Below are 21,559 nucleotides of genomic sequence, written 5' to 3'. Positions count from 1 at the left end.
ATGGGCTAGAATTAATGAAGAAAAAAAAGAGAGACGAGTCAGACCTCTTAAGACTTAAGTTACTAAATTGTAAGCACAGATTAAAGCATGTAAGACAGGCATATTTAGTATGTTTAAGAATAAATCAGGCTCTTTCAACCGTCTTGGACTCTGGAGGCTTGCTGGAAATAGGACTTCTCAAACAACAAATATATCTGGAAGGTTGTGGTCTGAGGACATTTTTGCTGGCTATAAGCGGGATCTGTGGAACCAGAGGGAACCACACAACTCTCCTGAAAATTGAAGGTATATATGCTTGAGATGAAACTGAATTCTATGTAGGCAAGAGATGTGCTTATGTGTGCAAAGCAAACAATTCAACAACTCCTGGCGGAAAACCTAACAAAACCAGAGTAATCTGGGGAAGGATAATTTACATTCATGGAAACAGTGATGTGGTTCACGCCAGTTCCAAAACAGTCTCCTGTTATTACCCTTCGAGGATTTAAACTTACTGAAAAATTAAGTGTGGATTTGTTTAAAAAAATTTTTTTAAGGAATTGAGATTATGAGTAAGGAAGGGCACGAGACTAAAGGGGAAGATTTAATAGCATTTTATACAAAGTTGAATTTTGAATTGTAACACATCTGAAGAATGTAGCAAAAAGTGGAGAGAGGGAGGGCAAGAAAAGGAGAAATGGACAATACATGAAAAAAATTGAGTTATATGATAAAGAATATAAAACTAATGTGTTTAGATAGAGTTCCAGAATGAAAGAAAAATGGCAGAGGCAGTGTTCAAAGAAGAGATCCTAGAATTTGATGAAAGACACAACTCACATATTCAGGAAGCCTAGTGAATCTCTGGAGCAAGATAAAAAGGAAGTGTATACATAGACACATCCTGATAAAACTGTACAGTATCAAACAAAAGACAATCTTTGAAGAACTGTTACAGTAACAAGGAAATCAGAACACAGTGTCAGTTCCGTTATTGATGCAATCTAATGGAATGTTGAATATGCTCAGAACAAACAACCATCAACCTATAATTTATATATACCCAGTAAAAATATCTTTAAGAATAAAGATTAAAAATAAATTTTCAGATTAAAAAAATCATTTGCTAGCAAAAGACTATCTAAAAAGAAAGTACTTAGGAAAGAAGGAATGTGGTTCCCATTGAAAGACCTGAGATACAGTAATCTCTTGTAATCAATATGCTTTTGTAGCCACCATTGCTAGAAGATGAATTCCACTTGGCACTTCTTTGTACTGCTCACTTTTGAATCAAAGTCTTATGTAAATACATTTCACAGGAAGAGATGGTAGATCATATGTCTTCACCTTAATTTTAAGGAAAATTGGGCAGGTGAACTTTCTGACTTCTGTCTGGGAAACCAGCACTGATAAGGAAGAATGTCCACAAATTGCTTTTAGCCAAACATGAAGTCCAGGAAGCTTAGAGAAAACTAGTGAGAAGGACTGAATAGGGGGAAAAATCATAATGTGCCACATTATTCATTTTTCAGTCTTAACTAGTCTATTCAAACTAGTACTGGCCTTAAATAAAATACAGCAACCTTTTCTTGCTTACTAATTAAGTAGCTCAACTTGAATAGTTGTAGAGAGATGTTAGATGATAGAGATGTTTGAAAGTGTCCAAAAGATACTAAACTGAATAAAAAACTGATTGTAGAACCTTTGCAGTGAGATTTATCTTTAGGTCTGTTAACTAGAAGGAGCTGCTCATGAGAGTAATGGCACCTACTCTGCTATAAAAGGCTATCAAAGCAATCATGTTATCATTCCTTTCCCCTTCTCACTCTTCTGTATTACCTTAAAGCAAATGAATTAAGCCGCTTGCTTTGAGATGTGTCTCAATCTCTTTTTAAGTGGAACTGCTGAGTCAAACCGGACCACTTCTTTTTGCCAGTCCCCACAGTTTTGAGCCAAAATCTCATTAAGACTAATGTAAAACCAGCGTATCTGTGTTGGCTTTTCAAACTTACCAGTACCACTTATTTGGAGAATAATCTTGTTATGTTTAAGTCCATAGCTGGCCACAAACTCAAGTAAAGTTTTCTGCTATAAAGTCTAAAAACTTGAACATTAATAGCTATTCCAGCTTCTTTGGGTTAGTAATTTGCCTGGCATATCTTTTTCTATCCTTTAACTTTCAAAGTCCTCATATTATAGGGCTATCTCTTCTAATCATCAGGTAGTTGAATTTTTCTGACAGTTTTATTTTAGTGCATTTACATTTCTAGTGATCACTTGTAAGTCTGTTTCTTACATCTTTTTACCTTCTGTATTCCTAATTTTTCTGTGTTTTGTTGGCCTGTATTACCTTTATAAAACTGAAGTTTTCCTAATCTTCCCCTCTTTAGTATTCCTCAGTTCAGTTCAGTCACTCAGTCGTGTCCAACTCTTTGCGACCCCATGGAGTGCAGCACGCCAGGCCTCCCTGTCCATCACCAACTCCTGGAGTTTACTCAAACTCATGTCCATTAGGTCAGTGATACCATCCAACCATCTCATCCTCTGTCTAGGTTGGTCATAACTTTTCTTCCAAGGAGTAAGCATCTTTTAATTTCATGGCTGCAGTCACCATCTGCAGTGATTTTGGAGCCCAAGAAAATAAAGTCTGCCGCTGTTTCCACTGTTTCTCCATCTATTTGCCATGAAGTGATGGGGACTGGATGCCATGATCTTCATTTTCTGAATGTTGAGCTTTAAGCCAACTTTTTCACTCTCCTCTCTCTCTCCTAATAATAATCTTTGAAATTTTAATACAAAGGCTTCTCTGGTGGCTCAGAGGTTAAAGCCTCTGCCCGCAATGCGGGAGACCTGGGTTCAATCCCTGGGTCAGGAAGATCCCCTGGAGAAGAAAATGGCAAGCCAGTCCAGTATTCTTGCCTGGAGAATCCTATGGTCGGAGGAGCCTGGTGGGCTACAGTCCACGGGGTCGCAAAGAGTCGGACACGACTGAGTGACTTGATTTAATGCTTAATTTCACAAAGTCTAAAGTTCAGTTCAGTCACTCAGTTGTGTCCAACTCTTTGTGACCCCATCGACTGCAGCACGCCAAGTGTCCCTATCCATCAGCAACTCCCAGAGCTTGCTCAAACTCATGTCCATCGAGTCAGTGATGCCATCCAACCATCTCATCCTCTGTCGTTCCCTTTTCCTCCCGCCCTCAATCTTTCCGAGCGTCAGGGTCTTTTCCAGTGAGTCAGTTCTTTGCATCAGGTGGCCAAAGTATTGGAGTTTCAGCTTCAACATCAGTCCTTCCAAAGAACATTCAGGGCTGAGTTCCTTTAGGATGGACTGGTTGGATCTCCTTACAGTCCAAGGGACTCTCAAGAGTCTTCTCCAACACCACAGCTCAAAAGCATCAATTCTTCGGCACTCAGCTTTCTTTATAGTCCAACTCTCAACGTGACTACTGGAAAAACCATAGCTTTGACTAGATGGACTTTTGTTTGCATAGTAATATCTCTGCTTTTTAATATGCTGTCTAGGTTCGTCATAGCTTTTCTTCCAAGGAGCAAGTGTCTTTTAATTTCATGGCTGCAGTCAACATCTGTAGTGATTTTGAGCCCAAGAAAATGAAGTCTGTCACTGTTTTCCATTGTCTCCCCATCTGTTTACCAAGAAGTGATGGGACCAGATGCCATAATCTTACTTTTCTGAATTTTGAGATTTAAGCCAACTTTTTCACTCTCCTCTTTCACTTTCATCAAGAGGCTCTTTAAGGGTGGTGTCATCTGCATATCTGAGGTTATTGATATTTCTCCTGGAATCTTGATTCTAGCTTGTGCTTCATCCAGCCCAGCATTTCTCATGATGTACTCTACATATAAGTTAAATAAGCAGGGTGGCATTATACAGCCTTGACGAACTCCTTTCCCGATTTGGGATCAGTCTGTTGTTCCACGTCCAGTTCTAACTTGCTTACTGACCTGCATTCAGATTCTCAAGAGGCAGGTCAGGTGGTCTGGTATTCCCATCTCTTTAAGAATTTTCCACAGTTTGTTGTGATCCACACAGTCAATAAAGCAGAAGTAGATGTTTTTCTGGAACTCCCTTGCTTTTTGATGAACCAGTGGATGTTGGCAATTTGATCTCTGGTTCCTCTGCCTTTTCTAAATCCAACTTGACCATCTGGAAGTTCATGGTTCACATACTGTTGAAGTCTGAGTTGGAGAATTTTGAGCATTACTTTATTAGTATGCGCTGCTGCTGCTGAGTCACTTCAGTGGTGTGTGTGAGATGAGTGCAATTGTGCGATAGCTTGAACATTCTTTGGCGTTGCCTTTCTTTGGGATTAGGATGAAAACTGACCTTTTCCAGTTCTGTGGCCACTGCTGAGTTTTCCAAATTTTTTGGCATATTGAGTGCAGTACTTCCACAGCATCATATTTGTATTTGTTGCTGCTGCTAAGTCGCTTCAGTTGTGTCCGACTCTGTGCGACCCCATAGACGGCAGCCTACCAGGCTCCCCCGTCCCTGGGATTCTCCAAGCAAGAACACTGGAGTGGGTTGACATTTCCTTCTCCAATGCGTGAAAGTAAAGTTACAGTCTGCTAAATCAATGTCATGACCCTCTAGTGGGTCACAATCTATGATTTCAAAAATTCTGCTTTAGGAAGGTCCTTTTTAATGAATCTCTTGGTAAATTCTCTTTTTATGTAGAAATGCCTTTACTTGATCATTTCTAAAAAAATTTTCTTTTGGTATACAATTGAAAATGTTTTCTCTCACACTGAAGCATAGTATTTTCTATCTTTTTTTATTGCTTTTGAATCTGCTATCAGTCTGATTATGGGTGATCCTTAATTTTTTTCTGGGTAGTTTTATGATTTCATTGTCTTTAATCCCATAACTAACCGTTTCACTAGCATGTATTAGGCGCTTATTTTTTATTTAACCTGTGTGGTTTACCTTGTGCTTTGTGTACCTGTGAAATCCTGTCTTATCACTTCTGAAAAATTTTCAGCGATTATGTCAGTTGAGATAAATTCACCTACCATGAAACTCATCCTTTTAAATTGTGCAGTTCAGTGGTTTTTAGTATATTCCACAAGGTCATGCAGATACTGCTGCAGTCTAATTCCAGAACATTTTCACCATCCATGCTATATCTATTTTGAGCTGTTTCTTGACTCTCTTTTAACCTATCCCCTAAATAGTTAATGCATTTAAAAATTTTTTGCAATTAGGTTTTTCAGTTGTAAAAATCTCATTTGGTTCTTTCTGCAATTTGCATAATTTTTTGGTTTTGTTTTTTATAACAGTGTTTTGTTTGCTCATATTTGTAACTCCATTTTATATTTTAAACATTTTATAGTTACTTTATATTCTATAATAGAATATTCCAAAATCTGAGTTCTTGGAGGCTTAAATCTGTTGCTTATTTTTTGTGACTCTTGCTTGTGATAGATTTATTTCCTTTTATGTGTGTACTAATCTTTGATTATAACTCCTATTTTGCTGATCCTAATCTAGGGAAAAATTTGGGACCAAAATTGAGCATGCTTTCTTAGAACATTTTTTATCCCTTCTGCCAAGACCCAGAGATGCTGAAATTTCCAGCCCACTTCCAGGTTCTTTTCCTTGTTAGTGAGGCTTCTCAGGTTTAGCTGCAACACCTTGCTCAAACCTCAAGCACCATTGTCACCTATATGTCCTAAGGCGAGCCCTTGCCTATCACAGCTCTAATTTCTGTTTCAGATCATAGCTGATTTTTAAATTTTGTGGGTTTTTTTTTTTTCTTCTTTGATTGCCCATTTTGGAATTTACTTTTCTTTCTATGGTTCCTGCAATACAGTGAAAATTGTGTTTTATAATGTCTGGTTGGTTGAGGGGCTTTTAGCCAAGGATAGGAATGGGGATGCCACAGTATCTAGTCCACCAGACTGCCAAAAGCGAAGGTGAAATTAAGTTCTTTTGACTTTTGTTTTTTTGAAGATAGCTCTTAGTATAACCACACACTAATTACCCCACCAAATTGCTACTTGTGTTCTATCTGACTTTAACTGGTACCATTAAATGCTATGAAAAGCCCTTTTTCTCTCTTCCAGTAAGACTATTTTTTATAACATTTGCCAAGTTCATTTTTTTTTGTTTTATTTTGTGGTTCCTGTAGGATTATGTTGACAAAGAGAAGGCCATTGCCAAAGCATTGGAAGACCTTAGAGCCAACTTTTACTGTGAACTCTGTGATAAGCAGTATCAGAAACACCAGGAATTTGACAACCATATCAACTCCTATGATCATGCACACAAGCAGGTGAGGAATAGTTAATTTCTAAAAAAGAAAAATATACTTTATTTGTTGTTATAAATATTAAACTTTATGAGTATACTCCCCAAAACTTGTTGACTATGGTTTCTTGTATCTGCCTGTCTTTATCTGAGGTCATCTGACTGACTTGATTTTTTTTTCAGTGACAGAAGTCCTGACATAGACCTCATCCTTCTAAGATTGTAGAGTGAAGAATTGTGAGCTTCATGCATAAAATTTTTGGCTTTGAATGGTTTCTAAATTTGTATTAATTTGATAATTCAGCTAAGGATCATTGGGAGCTTTTTTCCAGTTCTCCTTGTTCCTGAACTTGTTAAACTTTGAACAGTTATCTCAGGCCTTGGTCATTTCATCTTCTGTTATCTAAGAATTCATGCTGTGTTGGGTATTTCCTATCAGTAAGTCATTTTGTTACTTCGTGTACCTTGGAAGATAGATAAATCTTGAAAAGAGAAATAAAGTTAGATACTATTTTAACTTTAACAAAAAATTCTGATGCTGCATGTTGAAGAGCTTGCTGAAAAACAAATTATACCTTCTTTATGGCCTTTTTTTCTTTCTTTCGTTCATTGATTTAGAAAAGTAAATTATTCCTAACTAGTTACCAGCATAAAGAAGGTGGCAGTAATTCCCTTGGGAGATTTTAGAAGGAGGAAATGAATCCTTAAACCTGTAGGACAGTTTTGAGACATTTGATTGTAGGTGACTTTAGCAGAACTTGCCAGGTCTTTGGGGGCACAGTGGTTGTATTTGATAAATTTGTAAGATTTATGAGCATTGCTGAAATGCTCTTATAAGCTGGACATTTTGAACTGTTTTTCTAATCTTTGCTTCATCTTCAACCAACCATTTCAGTGCACGTAAAAGGCAAGCTTTGACCAAGTTTTCTTTTACTAGCATAGGAATAGTTTATAAGCCAGTTGTGGTCTTCCACTTTTTTGCATAGTTAACCATACCTAACCAGTTTAAGATTTAAGAATCTTTCATTAATAGAATTGTATTGAAGACAACTTTTCAACTTTACATGCAACTTTAGACATTGTTTTAATATATTGTCAGCTCTGCTTGATTTGAGGAAGAGAAAACTAGAGAGCATGTATATGGACAAGATATATTAGCAATTACCTTACTATTTCAAAGAATCATATGTCAAGAAAGACAAATGTAACAGTGACTGTTGCATCCAATTTATTGCATCCAAATCTTTTCTCAGCTTTTTGGTGTGTGTGTGTAAGTCAAATTTGGGAGTTTTTTTGTTTTTGTTTCATTTTCTGGAGTTAAAGACATTTAGCATCTAAATATATGTCTACCATTTTGGGCTCATGAAAATTTCTTCAAGAAATTTCTTTAAGAATTGTATTTGATAAATTAAAAGAACAGTTACATGTATATATGTAACTAAATAATTTTGCTGTTTACTCAAAACTGATGCATTACAAATTAACTATACTCCAACATAAAATAAAATTTTTTTTAAAAAATTAAGAATCCATAAGAAACTTTAGACACCAAAAGAACATTAAGAAAGATTACATTTCTAGTTGATAAGTTTCTTGACTTCCCTTTCTTAGAAAAGAATGAGGAAGTATGATTCAAACTTGAATCATGTGTTGACTTGCTTTATAATAGGAAAAAATTCTGTCAGAGCAAAACAGATTGGCAAATTAAATCTGAGATAACTACAAAACTAATAAAATTCACATTGACAACAATTAAAGTGATGGTTTTTAGTGATGGTGCTCTCAGTTTGAGAGTAGTGAAATTCTTATGGCTCTGGTTCATTTGAATTTCACATATTTATTCTCTTGTGTACCTTGTGTGGACTCAGTTCTCTTTGCCACTTTTCTATTGTGATTCTTCACCGGGGGAGATTTTGTCTCGCGGGGCCATTTGGCAATATCTGGAGACATCTTTGATTATCACAACTAGAGAGATGGTGCTAATGGTACCTAGTGAGTAGAGACTAAGGATGCTGCTAAACATCCTACAATTCACAGAAAAGCTCCTTGCAACACAGAATTACCTGGCCCAGAATATTGATTAGTAGTGCTGAGGTTGAGAAACTGTGTTCTCTTAGAACTATTGAAAAACTTTCAAGTACCCATGATACTGTGTGGCCTTTGTTTGGTACAGACCAGTTTCTGTCGTTTTAAGCCCCCAGTTATGTTGTAAACATTTATACTGTTCTCATCTCAATGATCTCAGATATATTCTTGTATTACTCTGTTTTAGAGTATCATCAAAATTAAAGTAAAAAATTAAGGATTTCTTATATTGAATTACCTTATCCATTAATATATAATATATCTGTGATTCCTGGTCTGGCAAAAAAAATCTTCAGCTGGTATGACTAATGAATGCATGTAAGTTGATATCTTCATCTTGATCAAAAGCCCATCTTAGGTATAAAACAAAGAACAGATGCATCTAAGTTTGTTATTATAGTTTTACTTTTTCCTGCCTTTAGGATTTCTAAGGAGACTTTAATTGACCTTGGTACAAAACAGCTAAATAACTCCTAAGAGGAGGAGATAGGTCCTATTTTTCATTCCTCTCTGATGGACATGAACTTACCATACAAATGGACCTACCATTTTCCAAATTTATGCTCTAAAATCATAAAGACACCCTGTCTTGTCTTCCAGGCAGGCACACAGGATTATTATGAATCTGAGATAATAGGTAAGTACTTTCAACCCTATATTAGTAATCCCTAGTTTGCATCTTCTGTCAAAGTTTCACCATTAAAACTTTCCAGAGAAATAATCTATTATGTTAGTGGTAAACTTCCTAGTATAGGAAGGATCCTGAATACGCCCTTATCTTTATTAAGCACAAATAATTGCTAGTGGTAAAGAACCTGCCTGCCAATGCAGGAGACATAAGAGACACTGGTTTGATCCTTGGGTTGGGAAGATCCTCTGGAGAAGAATGGCTATCCACTCCAGTATTCTTGCCTGGAGAATCCCATGAGCAGAGGAGCCTTGTAGGCTACAGTTGCGTGCACACACACACAATGTCTCAAAAAGGATCTATTGGGTCACCTTCATTTGTGGTGATTTTTTTTAATCCTCCCCACCTCCTTGGTGCTATGTACATCTCACTATTCACTAGTTTTTCTCAGTTTTCTAAGATATCTTGTGAAGAGAGTCATTAATACGCAAGTATTAAGAGCCAGCTTGATTTTCAGAGATGAAAATCCTAATTAGACATTTTGGCTGTTTTTAGCAGTTTAACACTCTTTAATAGTGATAATTTTGTACATTTTGACATCTCCAAGGGTTAGCCTTCCTTTTCTTAAGAGGCAATCCAATCTGTGATTCATTTTTATATAAGTTAGTGTCATATGCCTGAGTGTTCAATAAACGTTAGTATTCATCTTCTACCTTTGTTGGCTTAGTTATAAAAGTTAAAGTTGACTGTGAAGCAATACATTTATCCATCTCTATCTCTGTGCCTTTTTATTTTACATAGCTTTTAAAAACACATATCTGCTAATGGATATACAGTGGAAACCATTTTCTTTAGCCTTGCAAGATTTAAATTCCAAACTCCACAGAATAGTCTCTTTCCCAGAGGTAGATTTGTAGCAGCACAGTGGTCGGTGCCTTATGTTAACACTGATGTGTGTTAGTTTTGCTTTCTTTGTGCCTTGTTACTCATTCGAGATTCTTCCAGTCTTACTCTTTTATTTTATTTGTGCCACTAAGGGGCCCTCCTCACTAGCTTCCAGTACATAAACTAGCTATCACAAATTCCCCTAGACGCATGCACAGTTGACCCTTGAACAACATGAGGTTAGGGGTGCCAACCCTCCATGCAGTCAAAAATCTGAGTATGATTTGTTGTTGGCCCTTCATACCTGAGATTTCTCTCCCTATCAATGGTTCCATATCTGTGGATTCAACCAACCCCAGATCTGTAGTACTGTAGTATTTATTATTGTACTGTAGTATTTACTATTGAAAAAAATCCACATATCAGTGGATCTGCACAGTTCAAACCCATGTTATTCAAGGGTCAGCTGTGTTTTGTCTGTTATTTGTAGTGGTAGTTTTTTCTCCTTTAATTTCAGTTGATTCCCAACTTTTTTTAAATGAGATGTTACATAATTCAGGTTTTGACTTACCTTGAAAAATTAAAGCTTCTGAGAACATTGGGCCTACATAATCAACATAACAGTTGGCTAAAGCTGAAAGCTTACTACCTTCTCTTTAGAAACACATGTGCTCCTTCTCCAATTATATATGATTTCTGCTTCATCTTCTCTCTTACACCAACCTGTGTAACTTACTGTGTTACCTGGCAAATCCCTCTATAAACATTTGAGTTTGTGACCCAGGCCTATACCTTTCCCTCCTCTTTACACAAGCTTCCACAGGTTGTAGTTGATGCTAGGAAAGTAGCACATTGAAAAGATGCCTGCTTGTTCCTGCTTAGTTAGTGTTGGTATGACTTCCTTGCAGTTTCAAAACCATGTGGTAGTACGATCCAGTTATCAAAATCTGGTACTGTAAAGCAACCTTGAGAAATTCCTTGAACTTGTTCAAAGAATCAGTATCTCCATCAGAGTAAAGAATGCTTTCAGCCTGCCTCCTCTTCCTGTTAAAATAGCTTCAGTATGAAAACCCCTGTACTCTTCTACTTTTTTTTTTTTTTAAAAGAAATACCAAGGTCTGTTTTAGCTGTAAAAATAATGGTTTCCTGAACTTTGTAAATGACTGAACTAAATTACTAAACCGTTTAAGCCTGTAACAGGTATTAGTGACTTCTCTATTCTGAACTCTACAGAGTAGAATCTATACTGCATGATTTAAATTAACTTTGTCTAAACTGTTGACTTTCTGACAGCTTGCTTGCTCTTAGTTAACTAGCACCTGGTAATATGTACCAAAAAACAGAAATGTTCAGAGTTTTCCTCATCTCTCAAAAAATAAAATAGGTTCTGAATTGAAGTATTTTCTGAGAAATTGTTTGGTGATGGAAGGAATGATCATTTTTGGACTTCACATGGGTTTCATTCAAGTTTGGTGTACTCTCCACTTGAAATTTCACTACTTACTGGTCCAATTTTTGCCAAGATACATTCAGTCCTCTATGCTTGGCACTTACTACATCAGGACAGTAAACACACCAAAGCCAGTTGAACCTCTGGCAAGACCAGATGCAGATTTGATGAAATGTAACTGTATTCCTTTTTCAGTGCAACTTAGGATATTCAGTGCAGGGGTCATGGTGGATGAGACACAGAAAAGTATCAGTAAAAACAAAACTAAAAAGGCAAGGTAAGAAAAGATAATTCTAGGACTAAAGTAAAAAGAAAAAGATCATTCTAAGTGAAACCACTAAGATTAGCTTCCATGAAGATATTTCATAGCTGCTGTATATTTGAAGTGTTGATAGAAAATTATAAATTAGAAAAATGATAAATTGATTATTGTAAAAATGTGAAAAGGGTTAAGAAAATCATAAAGTATTTATGAATGCCAAAGCTTTATAATATTGACTTAAAGAGCACAGTTCACTTCTGAAGAGATTTTTCTCTGAGAAGCAAAAGCAAATGTGTTGAGAGAGGAATGTATCTCAGAACTTAAGCATATTGTAATTGTATTTTATTTATTTACTTTTTTTGTAGTTGTATTTTAATAACCTACAGCAGAGAGGTGAAAATTTTAGGTTCGGTTGTGTTTTGTATTGCTGTGGATGCCATTTTCTTTGGGACTGTTTTAGTTAATAAAAGAATGACTTCATTTGGCCAGTCTCCCAAAAATTGAGCATGATTTGAGCCTTTTCACCTGTTAAATCTTACCCACCACCTCTGCTTTTGTTGAAAATAGACTCCATCTTAAACCCTGCTATCACAGCATAGTTAATCTTGGAAAACTCCGTGTCTGTTCAGGGAAGCTGTCTGCTTTTGTGATCAGGGGTAACCCTAAGCAGACCTTTTCGGAGCTAAGGTTGCTGGTAAACCCTGTATTCTAATACTGTTAGTATGTATTTCTAACTCTGTTCTTCCTTTTGGCACTCAGTTCCAAGGTGAATAAAAGTGATTCTGCCTTATTTACATTCTGTAGCTTTCAACTGGTTTTCTGCTCCTGTACACATACATTCATCACAGTGGTGCACCATGGGAGATTCTGGCATATGAAGCTATATGTTCTGTTGTAGTCTGAAAAGTTAAAGCAACTTCAGGAATGATAAGTTTATGAACAATATTACTGAAAAGAGAACTCTGAACTAGGATGTTGCTCTTTGATTTGCTTTGGGCCTAAGCAGCTCTTCTGAATTACGCTCCTTCAAATTTTACATAGAGGGCAAATCTTTGTTTTCCGATATGATCTCAAGGATTACATAGATATTCTTGAAACTTGTTATCTCCAAAACCACAATGGTATACCATTTCACACCTACTTAGGTTGCCAAAATGAAAGAAATACAGTAAGTGCTAGAGAAGATATGGAGAAATTAGAACTTTTCTACACTGCTAGAGGGGTTATAAAATGGTGCAGCCCCTGTGGAAAGCAGTTGATAGTTCCTCAGAATGTTAAATATAAAGCTACCATATGACCGATATGTACTCAAGAGAAACAAAAATACGTCCACACGAAAATTTGTACAGCTTTGTTTACAGAAACACTATTCATCATGACCAGAAAGTGGAAACAACTGGAATATCCATTAAGTGATGGATATACAAGATGTGGCACAGCCATACAATGAAATGTTATTCAGCAATAAATAGAATGACTTACTGATAAACACAGCATGCATGAATCTTGAAAAGACTCTGCCAAGTGGGAGAAGCCAGTCACAAAACCTTATATTGTATGATTTTGTTTATATGAGAAGTTTAGAATAAGCAAATCTATGGAGAATATAGTTTAGGTTTCCACACATTAGGTAGCAGGGGACAGTGAGGAGTGAATGCTAATGGCTGGGTTTTCCTTTAGGGATAATGTAAATATTCTAAAATTAGTGCTACTGGTTGTACAACTCTGAAAATGTACTAATAAACCCACTAAATTTTACACTTTAAATGGATGAATTTTATGATATATGAAATACATATTAATAGAATTATTTTTTAAAACTTCATTATCAAAGTTAACTTATAGTAGTGATGATGGTGACTTCATGTACATAGATATGTGTGTGTGTGTTTAGGTATGGATATGTGGAAAATACCTTAAAGCAGTATACACATGATGCTATTAATGCCATACTTTTAAGGCTTTTGCTGAATTTTGGAACATAAATATAATGCAATGATTTTATGACAGATTAATTTGACATTGACCAAGTGATATTAAGTTATTGTGTTTCAGAGTAATTGTGCACAAATTAAGTGTTGCCATAAATTACTAATTAGAATTACGTTACTTAGCCCCAAAAAATGTATACTTCTCTCTTTCCCCTCTGATTTTTTTCAGTATCTGTAATCAGCGTTAGTTTTAGTTTTCTGTTACAAAACATTTGGGTTTCTATGTTACTGAATAAAACTCATTTTCATCACTTACTGATATGCACGTGCTAAAAGAAGAATTTACACCTAATGCCCGGTAACTTGGATTTCCTTAACCTTTCAACTCGAATCTTTTTTTCGTGAGTGGTTTACTGCTGAGGCTCTCTGTGTTCTCTGCTGGTCTTTTCCCTCCCTCACTGCACGGTGATTTCCTGGACTGGCTCATCCAGAGGCATCACACACACTGAATCTTGAATTGGCCAAGTAACTGCAGCATGACTGCTCCAGTTTGGGAGAGGAGAGACATTCCTCATTAATGTTCTGTCATTGGAGAGAGGCTGGGAACAGTGGGGAGAAGAGCCATGGATTTAGGGGTATGTGGGATCGTTGACATAATGGAAAGGGAGTAGTTGAAGCTCAAAAAGGCTGGATTATGTTTGGGCAAAAAAACCAGATTGAGTTACAACCACTGCTTCTTTGCTCACTATTTTCCATCTCTGTTCATGAACCAACAAATAACATATGAAAGTATGTGTTTATGTTCCCTTTCCCAGCAACTGATTCTAAAACTGAAACCAGGTTGATACATGTTTATTGAGCCTATCTCCTGTACCATAGATAAGGTGTGTGTGTTGGAGGGTTAGTTATGAAGGAAGACTAAGAGCAGTCTGTCTCCTTGGAGAGAGGGATTGCTGTCTGGTGAGAGAAAGAAATCACAGATAATCTTCTGACCCCAAAGAGATAGAATTCAGTTTCTCTTTACAATTGCATGTATATTGGAACATAGGATGTTTAGTGGCAATAGAAAATACTCTCTGCCTGTTTTCTAATGCCTGAAATTCTCTTCACGTGGAAATAACAGTTTTATTCTTTAAAGTGCAATAATAGATTTTAAATACTTGAGAAAGATAATAGATTTATTCCTAGTGAAGTATATTCAATCAAATACAAGCTTCTAGCATCAAATTTTGTTGTGGTTCAAGAGAGAAGTATAGCATCAAAAGATATAAAAAGTATTTTATTAGATTGAAGTCCTCACTATCTTTTGATGGTAGAGAAAACAGTGTGGAGAGTATGTGGCTCATTCATTCCTGCCCACGTGCATCTCCACTCCTTACTGTTGACACTCCACATTAGTAATAATGTGGGCAAGTTTATTACCTGCACTGAAAACTGGTAAGATATACCACATTCTCATGTCCTTGGTTTAATTGTTCAGAGTTGAAAGGTAGAGCAGGATTTTGTGTCTGGAGCAGATATTTTTCTGCCAGGACACTGCGGTTTAGCCAGTTTTAAAAGAACTGGAAATGTCGTTTACATTTGAAGTGGTCTTTAGCCCCAACTGTGGATGGATATGTTTAAGTGCTGGATTATTTATTAAGTTCGTCCCTCTACTGGTCTTTTGGGAAATTTAATGGAAACGCCAGCTACCCTGTGATTGAAATCAATGAGAAATTATGTTCTCTGCCGCAAGTGTATATACTTTTTTGGACATTTGTTGTTGATTTTTTAGAAAAACAGGATCTTCAAACCCTTTCATTATGAATGGGGTTTGGTCTCCTTTCCTTTGAATCAAATATTTTCCAGCTAAAATTGTGTTATATGGCTTAAATTTATATTAATAAACATTAATAGTTCAATAAATAAGTAAATTTATTAGCAATTTTCTTCAGAAATTATGCTTTATAATTTTCAGAGATAATATATAGGACATAGTAGCTTTGGAGTCACCTAAATGATTAATTAAATCCATTCAGATTAGACTGTGCGCTAGTTTGAAGGTTTTAACTTGACTTTGTGTGTACAGTATGGAATTTGCTCAGCCTTTGAAAATAGTTTTGGATTGATGACACATCTGTACTTTTTGGTTTCCTTACTGGAACTCTGTCTTCTTTGACAGACAGGTATGTTGCTCATCTATTCTTGTTTAGAAAAGGTTATCTAAAGTTGAGTTCCCCCTCAGAATTCAAGTGGGAATTAAAAGTACAGGTCACAGGGGGAATTTCATGTGGGTATTCAGTGACAAATGAGCCAAGCTTGGTAGCCTTTTGAAATAAAATAAGCAACTTTGGAAAACTGACTCAGAATTAGGGTCTTATACCTTTATAAAAAACTACTTTTTAGATTGGAAATTGAGAAGTTTCTGGTCAATACCTTTTTTTTTTGTCATTGGTCCAATTCTGTTCAGAAGTTAAGGGGCTAAAATTCTGACCTTTCGGTTCTCTAAAGAATGAGATTTATGAGAATTCCCTGGCAATGCGGTGGTTAGGACTCCGCACTTTCACTGCCAGTGCCTGGATTCAAACCTTGACTGGGGAACTTAACCTTCTACATGCCAAGCAGTGTGGCCAGACAAAAAATAAAAGAGTAAAGACTTCCTTACTATTATCAGAGTAATACCTAGGAAAACTATGTTATTTAACTTGACTGTGTCTCTAGTAAATATAGGAAAATATTTCATAACAAACTTTCCTACGGATGATAACAAGAAGAAATTGTTGAAAATCAAGGATCCAGTGTTGACCCAAATTATTCACCAGCCACTTACCAGATGCAGTCTGTGGGTTTAGTGCTGCTCCTTAACAATGCAGGGTTGATTATAAAGATACGCCAAAGTTCCTGCCCCAAATACAGGGGAAGGGGCAGAATTGAACAGTTTAGACATAAAAAGTGCTTTACATGTATTTATTTTGACATTTAATCTTGTTAATCTATTGCTATATAGCCCTGTTTTCTAATGAGGGATTTTGAGTTCAGAGAGGTGAAACTGAAATTTTATACAGACTGCCCTTCTGAAAGATAGGAATAAGTAGTCAGATAAAATGATGGTTGCTAGGTGAGTGGTGTAACAAAGTGCTAGTAAGACAGTTCAGAAAGAAAAAGAATCTCATCTTATGTAGAGATCAGTAGAAAGTTTGTGAGGGGAATTCAGTTTGACTTTGAATGGAAAGAAGAGACTTGGGTTTAGGAATCCGTTTTTACCATCAGAACACCCTTATCTAAGAGAGACCTCAAATATACATGTTGGGTTTGGGAAAGTTGCCCAGTCTTGTCTTTAAGATTTGGGTTAGAATTCTAGGGTTCCCAATTCTCCTTTTAAAACCCCAGACTTGACCATAGAGTTTATAGAGGTGATAGAGGAGTGTTGCCTATACCTTATATAGGATCGGGATTTGCACTTGTTTTATTGATATCATCCTATTTTCTTCCTTCCCTACTTCTCATTATTGTGGTGGGTGGGAATTTGAGATGGGATGTCTTCAGGATGATGTGGAAGTAGTCTGTCCCTTCAACTTCAAGTTTGTACCAAGTGGCTGCTGAATGACTGGAAATCATTGACTTGGCCTGGAGACTCAAGACTTTGATAAAATGCTCATTCTTTTAGACAGGGTCCTATAGTTTGGGAAATAACTCCTAAAAGTGTAAGAGGGAGGGGAATGACTGGGCATGGGGAGATTTTTCCAAGCCTATGAGGTAGCTGGAGAAAAAACAGTAAAAATGAGAAGAAATATGACATTTTGTTTAAATCTTGGCCAGAGAGCCTGTTAAATGTTTGGGTCAGGAAAAAAAACTAGGTTTGTGGCCTAAAATAAACATTCAGTAGACCTGATAGACTCTCTCTGCCCCATCCTCCTTGGAAGGAGGAATTTGGAATTCATGTTTATTTAAAATAGTTGCTCCTTCATCTTGAAGTGTTTTTTATAAAAAGCTTAATTCTGAGTAGCCAGCCTGAGTAAAACAATTTTGCCAGCTGTCGGTTACTTGAACATCCCCCAAATAAAGGTAAATGAAATAAGACTACTTGTCGACCACAGTGGCCTCTCCTAAAGTTTTGTAACCTTTTTTCCTAAAGGAATGGAGACAGTTCCATTTATCTAGAAGGGATTATTACTGTGTCAGTCTGTGTGTATGTACACATACATGTTTTGTGCAGGTGCTTCCCTCTCCTCAAACGTTTTATTAGAGTTGATGGCTTTGTCCCTAATTGTTCAGTATAATAGTTTGCAGATTCACTAAGAGAGCTTGTGTAGTAATGCTTGCTTTATTTTTTTTCTCTTCCACTCTTGTTTTATTTTTTACTTTTTTTTTCTTTGTGATGTGACATTTTCAGCTGATGTATTGAAAGCAAATCCTTCTAATTTGGGAGCCCAGATCACAAGAGTGAGTTTTTCTACTAGTGTCTTTAGCTGTATATCTTTTTCTGTGTGTGTCTTTCCACCCTTTCCCTCTCCCAGTTCAAAAATACTCAAAACACATTTCATAAATATTAGATAAGAAAATTCCTCTGTCTGTTCAGCATCATACCTTTCCACAAAGCAATGTCCACTTTATATTGGGTCAAATTCCTTTTCTCAATGCTGTTGTAAAAAGCATAGGATAATGTATGTGTTTTGGTTTGGTTTGTTTGCTTTTATATTATCTAGTATGTTGAAACTAATTTTAGTTCTGTCTTCATTGCAGATAGATGTGTCTGGATTCTTGTCATCAGTGTGTCATAACACTGTTGTTATTTTTTGGTTGTTGTTTTTGTTTTAAGGATAATTATGTATAGTATCTTCTGAGAATAAAAGACCCATTCTTTCATCAGGATTTTAAGTAATAAATTCTTTGGCTTATCTATTCTCCCATCTCATTCCCTGGTTGTTCCTCTTGGGGCCATGAAGGAATGAAAAGCCACACCTATTACTTTCTAATTTCAGCAGACTGACCAGATGAAAGTGGTCAGACTGGTGAGCTCTGAACATGCAAGCATTGGAAGACGGTTTGATTAATTCACAGGAAAACTGTTCATGATGAAAAGAATAGCACCTTTTTATGGTGAAAGCAAAGTAGGCTTTCTATTTGTTAGTCTGATTCAGATAACCTTCCCATGTAAGCTGTACATTGCTTTTTAAGATCTTACACCTGGGTAATTTTCTGTACTGGCTTAACCCCTTTCTGTTCTCTTTGGCTTGTGTTATTACAATTTAACTCATATTCTATTTGTCTAGTTTTGCATCCTGAAAGAGCAGGTGATTAAATAGTCCATTTTCTTTTCTCCTAGTGTTCTAAAATTTGTCTGTTGCTTCTGAAATTACTTAATTTTGGCCAATAAAGCAAATGGTATGCTGTCCTAATTAGGAATCCAGATACTCCAGGTGCTCTACCCAGAGTAATCAGCCATTGTGTTTTCAATTACCATAAGAGAGTACAACACTGTATATTCTACACTATGCTAAAACCATTGATTATGGATAAAAATTCTGAAGGCCTTGCTTTCAGGATCCCCAAGTTATTCTAAATTACCCACTCCCTGTTCCTTTCTTTTGTTAACCTCAGAGATTGAAAGATCTCAAGCAGAGAGAGTTTGCTCGGAATGTCTCCTCAAGATCCCGCAAGGATGAGAAGAAACAGGAGAAAGCCCTACGGCGGCTTCACGAGTTGGCAGAGCAAAGAAAACAAGCTGAATGGTGAGGACATTGTCTTTCTGGGGGCTTACAAATAATTAATAATTTTTAAGGTTTAAGAATTTAATAATCCTTTTTTTTTTAATTAAGGTTATCATTGACATATAATCGTTAAATTTTAAATAGATCCTTCTTTCAAGCTAAAAGAATTTCTATACTTGGAGTATAACATACTGATTAAGAATATGCACTCCTGGAACTTCCCTGATGGTCCAGTGGTTAAGAATCTGCCTTGCAATGCAGGGGATGTGGGTTTGATCCCTGATAGGGGAACTAAGATCCCACATGGATCAGAGCAGTTGACCTTGCATGCTGCAACTAAGACCCAACACAGCCAAATTTAAAAAAAAGAAAAAAAGAATATATGCTCCTGAGGCCATAACCTATGATCTGTGTGACCTTAATTATCTACGTTTTATGCCTCAGTTTCTTTATCTGTAAGATGGAAATGATAATAATAACTTAATTCTTACAGTTCTTGTGAGAAGTCATTAAGTTGTTATATCAAAGTGCTTACAAAAGAATTCCTAGCACATAGAAGATCCTCAGTAAATCAGTAAATTATGCAAATCAGTAAATTATTCCCATTCTCCATCTTTCCTTGCCTCTCTGCTTGAGGGATCTCAGTTCCCAACCAGGGAATGAACCCCAGCCACGGCAGTGAAAGCGCCAAGTCCTAAACACACCAGGGAATTCCCCTCCCGTGTTATTCTTATGTAGAAAATCACATACCTTACAGTATTCTCTGGAGCAGATTTAAGTGTTTTAACTGTCTTTCCAAGTACTGTAGAGTTAGTACTAAGCAATAAAGCCTAGAAAATTCTATTTATTTCTCTACAGATTCCTGCCTTCTTGAGTATTGTTTTTAATGTTCCTTCATGGTTCTTGATGATAAGTATGGGACTGGTATTAAGCCTTAGGTGGAATTAGCCCCCCTTAGCCCCACCTAGGGCCGCATTCCCAAGCAGCTAGTCTTTGGTGGACCTAGTCTTTAAGCATCTGAGAATTCATGAGGTATGTGCCTCAATCTGAAGGATTTAGGTCCCTCTGTTTGTTTTTAATGGCTGGCCAGGAACAAGAGGAGCTGGTTACAGTGGAAAGAAAAACTATGTGACTTTTAAAAGTTTACAGTGAAGTTGAGGCCAGAGATCGTGACCTTTCTAGATTTTGGGGTACTTGTTTACTTATTGACTTCTCTTGTGTTTTGGAAAAGGGAGGAAGGAGGAGAACACATACAGTGTAAGTTTTGAAACAGAATTAACCCATGACCTCTAATACTGAGTTACAGTGCCTATAAACTGATTCTGATTCCTTCTTTAGCAGTTCTTTATATAATAAATACATTCCTCTTGGACTTGTTGTAAAGGTATTTCCTTAAAAAAAAATACCAGACCACTTTTTAGTTCCAGACATATTTTAATACATGTTTTTCTTCATTGGTGAGTTTTAGTTCTTTTTTATTTATTTATTCAGTCTCACTGTGCAGCATTACTACTGTGTTAGAAATAAACAGTTAAAAGATGACCAAGTAAATTCTTGGGAAGATAGAAGAAGGTTTTGATCCACCATCAGGTATATTTCATCATCCTAGGAGTAATGCATGACCCCATAGTATATTGGAGTTGCATGACAAAGACTAAGCAAAAGGTCACAATAAATTCTTTTTTATTTCAGTTTGAAGGTTTCTTTGCCATGGGGTGGATTTTGTGACACAGTGACACAGATTGCTAACCCAATCTGGTGGGTTCCATCTTCCAATAAAAAGAGTTCAGATAGCAAAGGGGTTACCATATTATCTGAATATATTTGGTCCCTGAGTTTAGGACAACTAGTAGTTAGGGTTTAGATTAAGAGGATTTCATCCAAATAATTGTCTTCAGGTCTTGAGTTTGGCTTAAGAGATACCTGTATGACCCACACTGTAAAAATTTCAGACGTGACAGGAGTTTAAAACACTGGCTCTGAGGCTCCTTAGTGTTTCTGTTTTCAAAGCTGAGAAAGTACTTGGTAGAATCATTATTGTTGTATGGAGTGCCCAGAAGGTGTCATAAAACCAAAGCAAGTGCTTGGACATGGTGCCATGATAGACACAGACTCTTCATTTCTGTAACAGACATGCTAACCTAACCACAGACCATTAGAGTGTAGCACAGTGGAGGTTTCTGTGTTCAACTCAGGGAATAGGCATATTTTAAAAAATTGAAATTTGAAAGCAGAGAAGAAATTGAGGGTTGTGTTTTTGTTTTGTTTTGTTTTTTTAGCTGTACAAAGTACAGTTGATCCTTGAACAATGTGGAGGTGAGGGGTGCTGATGACCCCAGTCCCCACACAAACTCATACACCTAAATAATCAGATATTGT

General features: G+C 36.5%; 1 protein-coding gene across 9 annotated transcripts in view; it reads left to right on the top strand.

Annotated features, from left to right (window-relative positions):
• The window catches only part of GPATCH8 (G-patch domain containing 8), a 92,995-nt gene that overhangs the window by 64,574 nt on the left and 6,862 nt on the right, over nt 1–21,559 (top strand). For 7 of the 9 annotated variants that reach the window (XM_042256080.1, XM_042256081.1, XM_042256083.1 and 4 more), the window contains 4 exons: nt 6,131–6,274; nt 8,935–8,971; nt 17,863–17,912; nt 19,071–19,201. In XM_042256080.1, coding sequence (XP_042112014.1) covers nt 6,131–6,274; nt 8,935–8,971; nt 17,863–17,912; nt 19,071–19,201 — 362 coding nt within the window. The remainder of the gene's footprint in view (nt 1–6,130; nt 6,275–8,934; nt 8,972–17,862; nt 17,913–19,070; nt 19,202–21,559) is intronic. The other 2 variants (XM_004012987.5, XM_042256088.1) reach the window with 1 other exon arrangement.

Source organism: Ovis aries, chromosome 11 (genome assembly GCF_016772045.2).
Source record: "Ovis aries strain OAR_USU_Benz2616 breed Rambouillet chromosome 11, ARS-UI_Ramb_v3.0, whole genome shotgun sequence".
In the NCBI taxonomy this organism is placed as follows: domain Eukaryota; kingdom Metazoa; phylum Chordata; class Mammalia; order Artiodactyla; family Bovidae; genus Ovis; species Ovis aries.
Note: the sequence above shows the minus strand (reverse complement) of the source record. Positions and strands in the feature narration are given on the sequence as shown.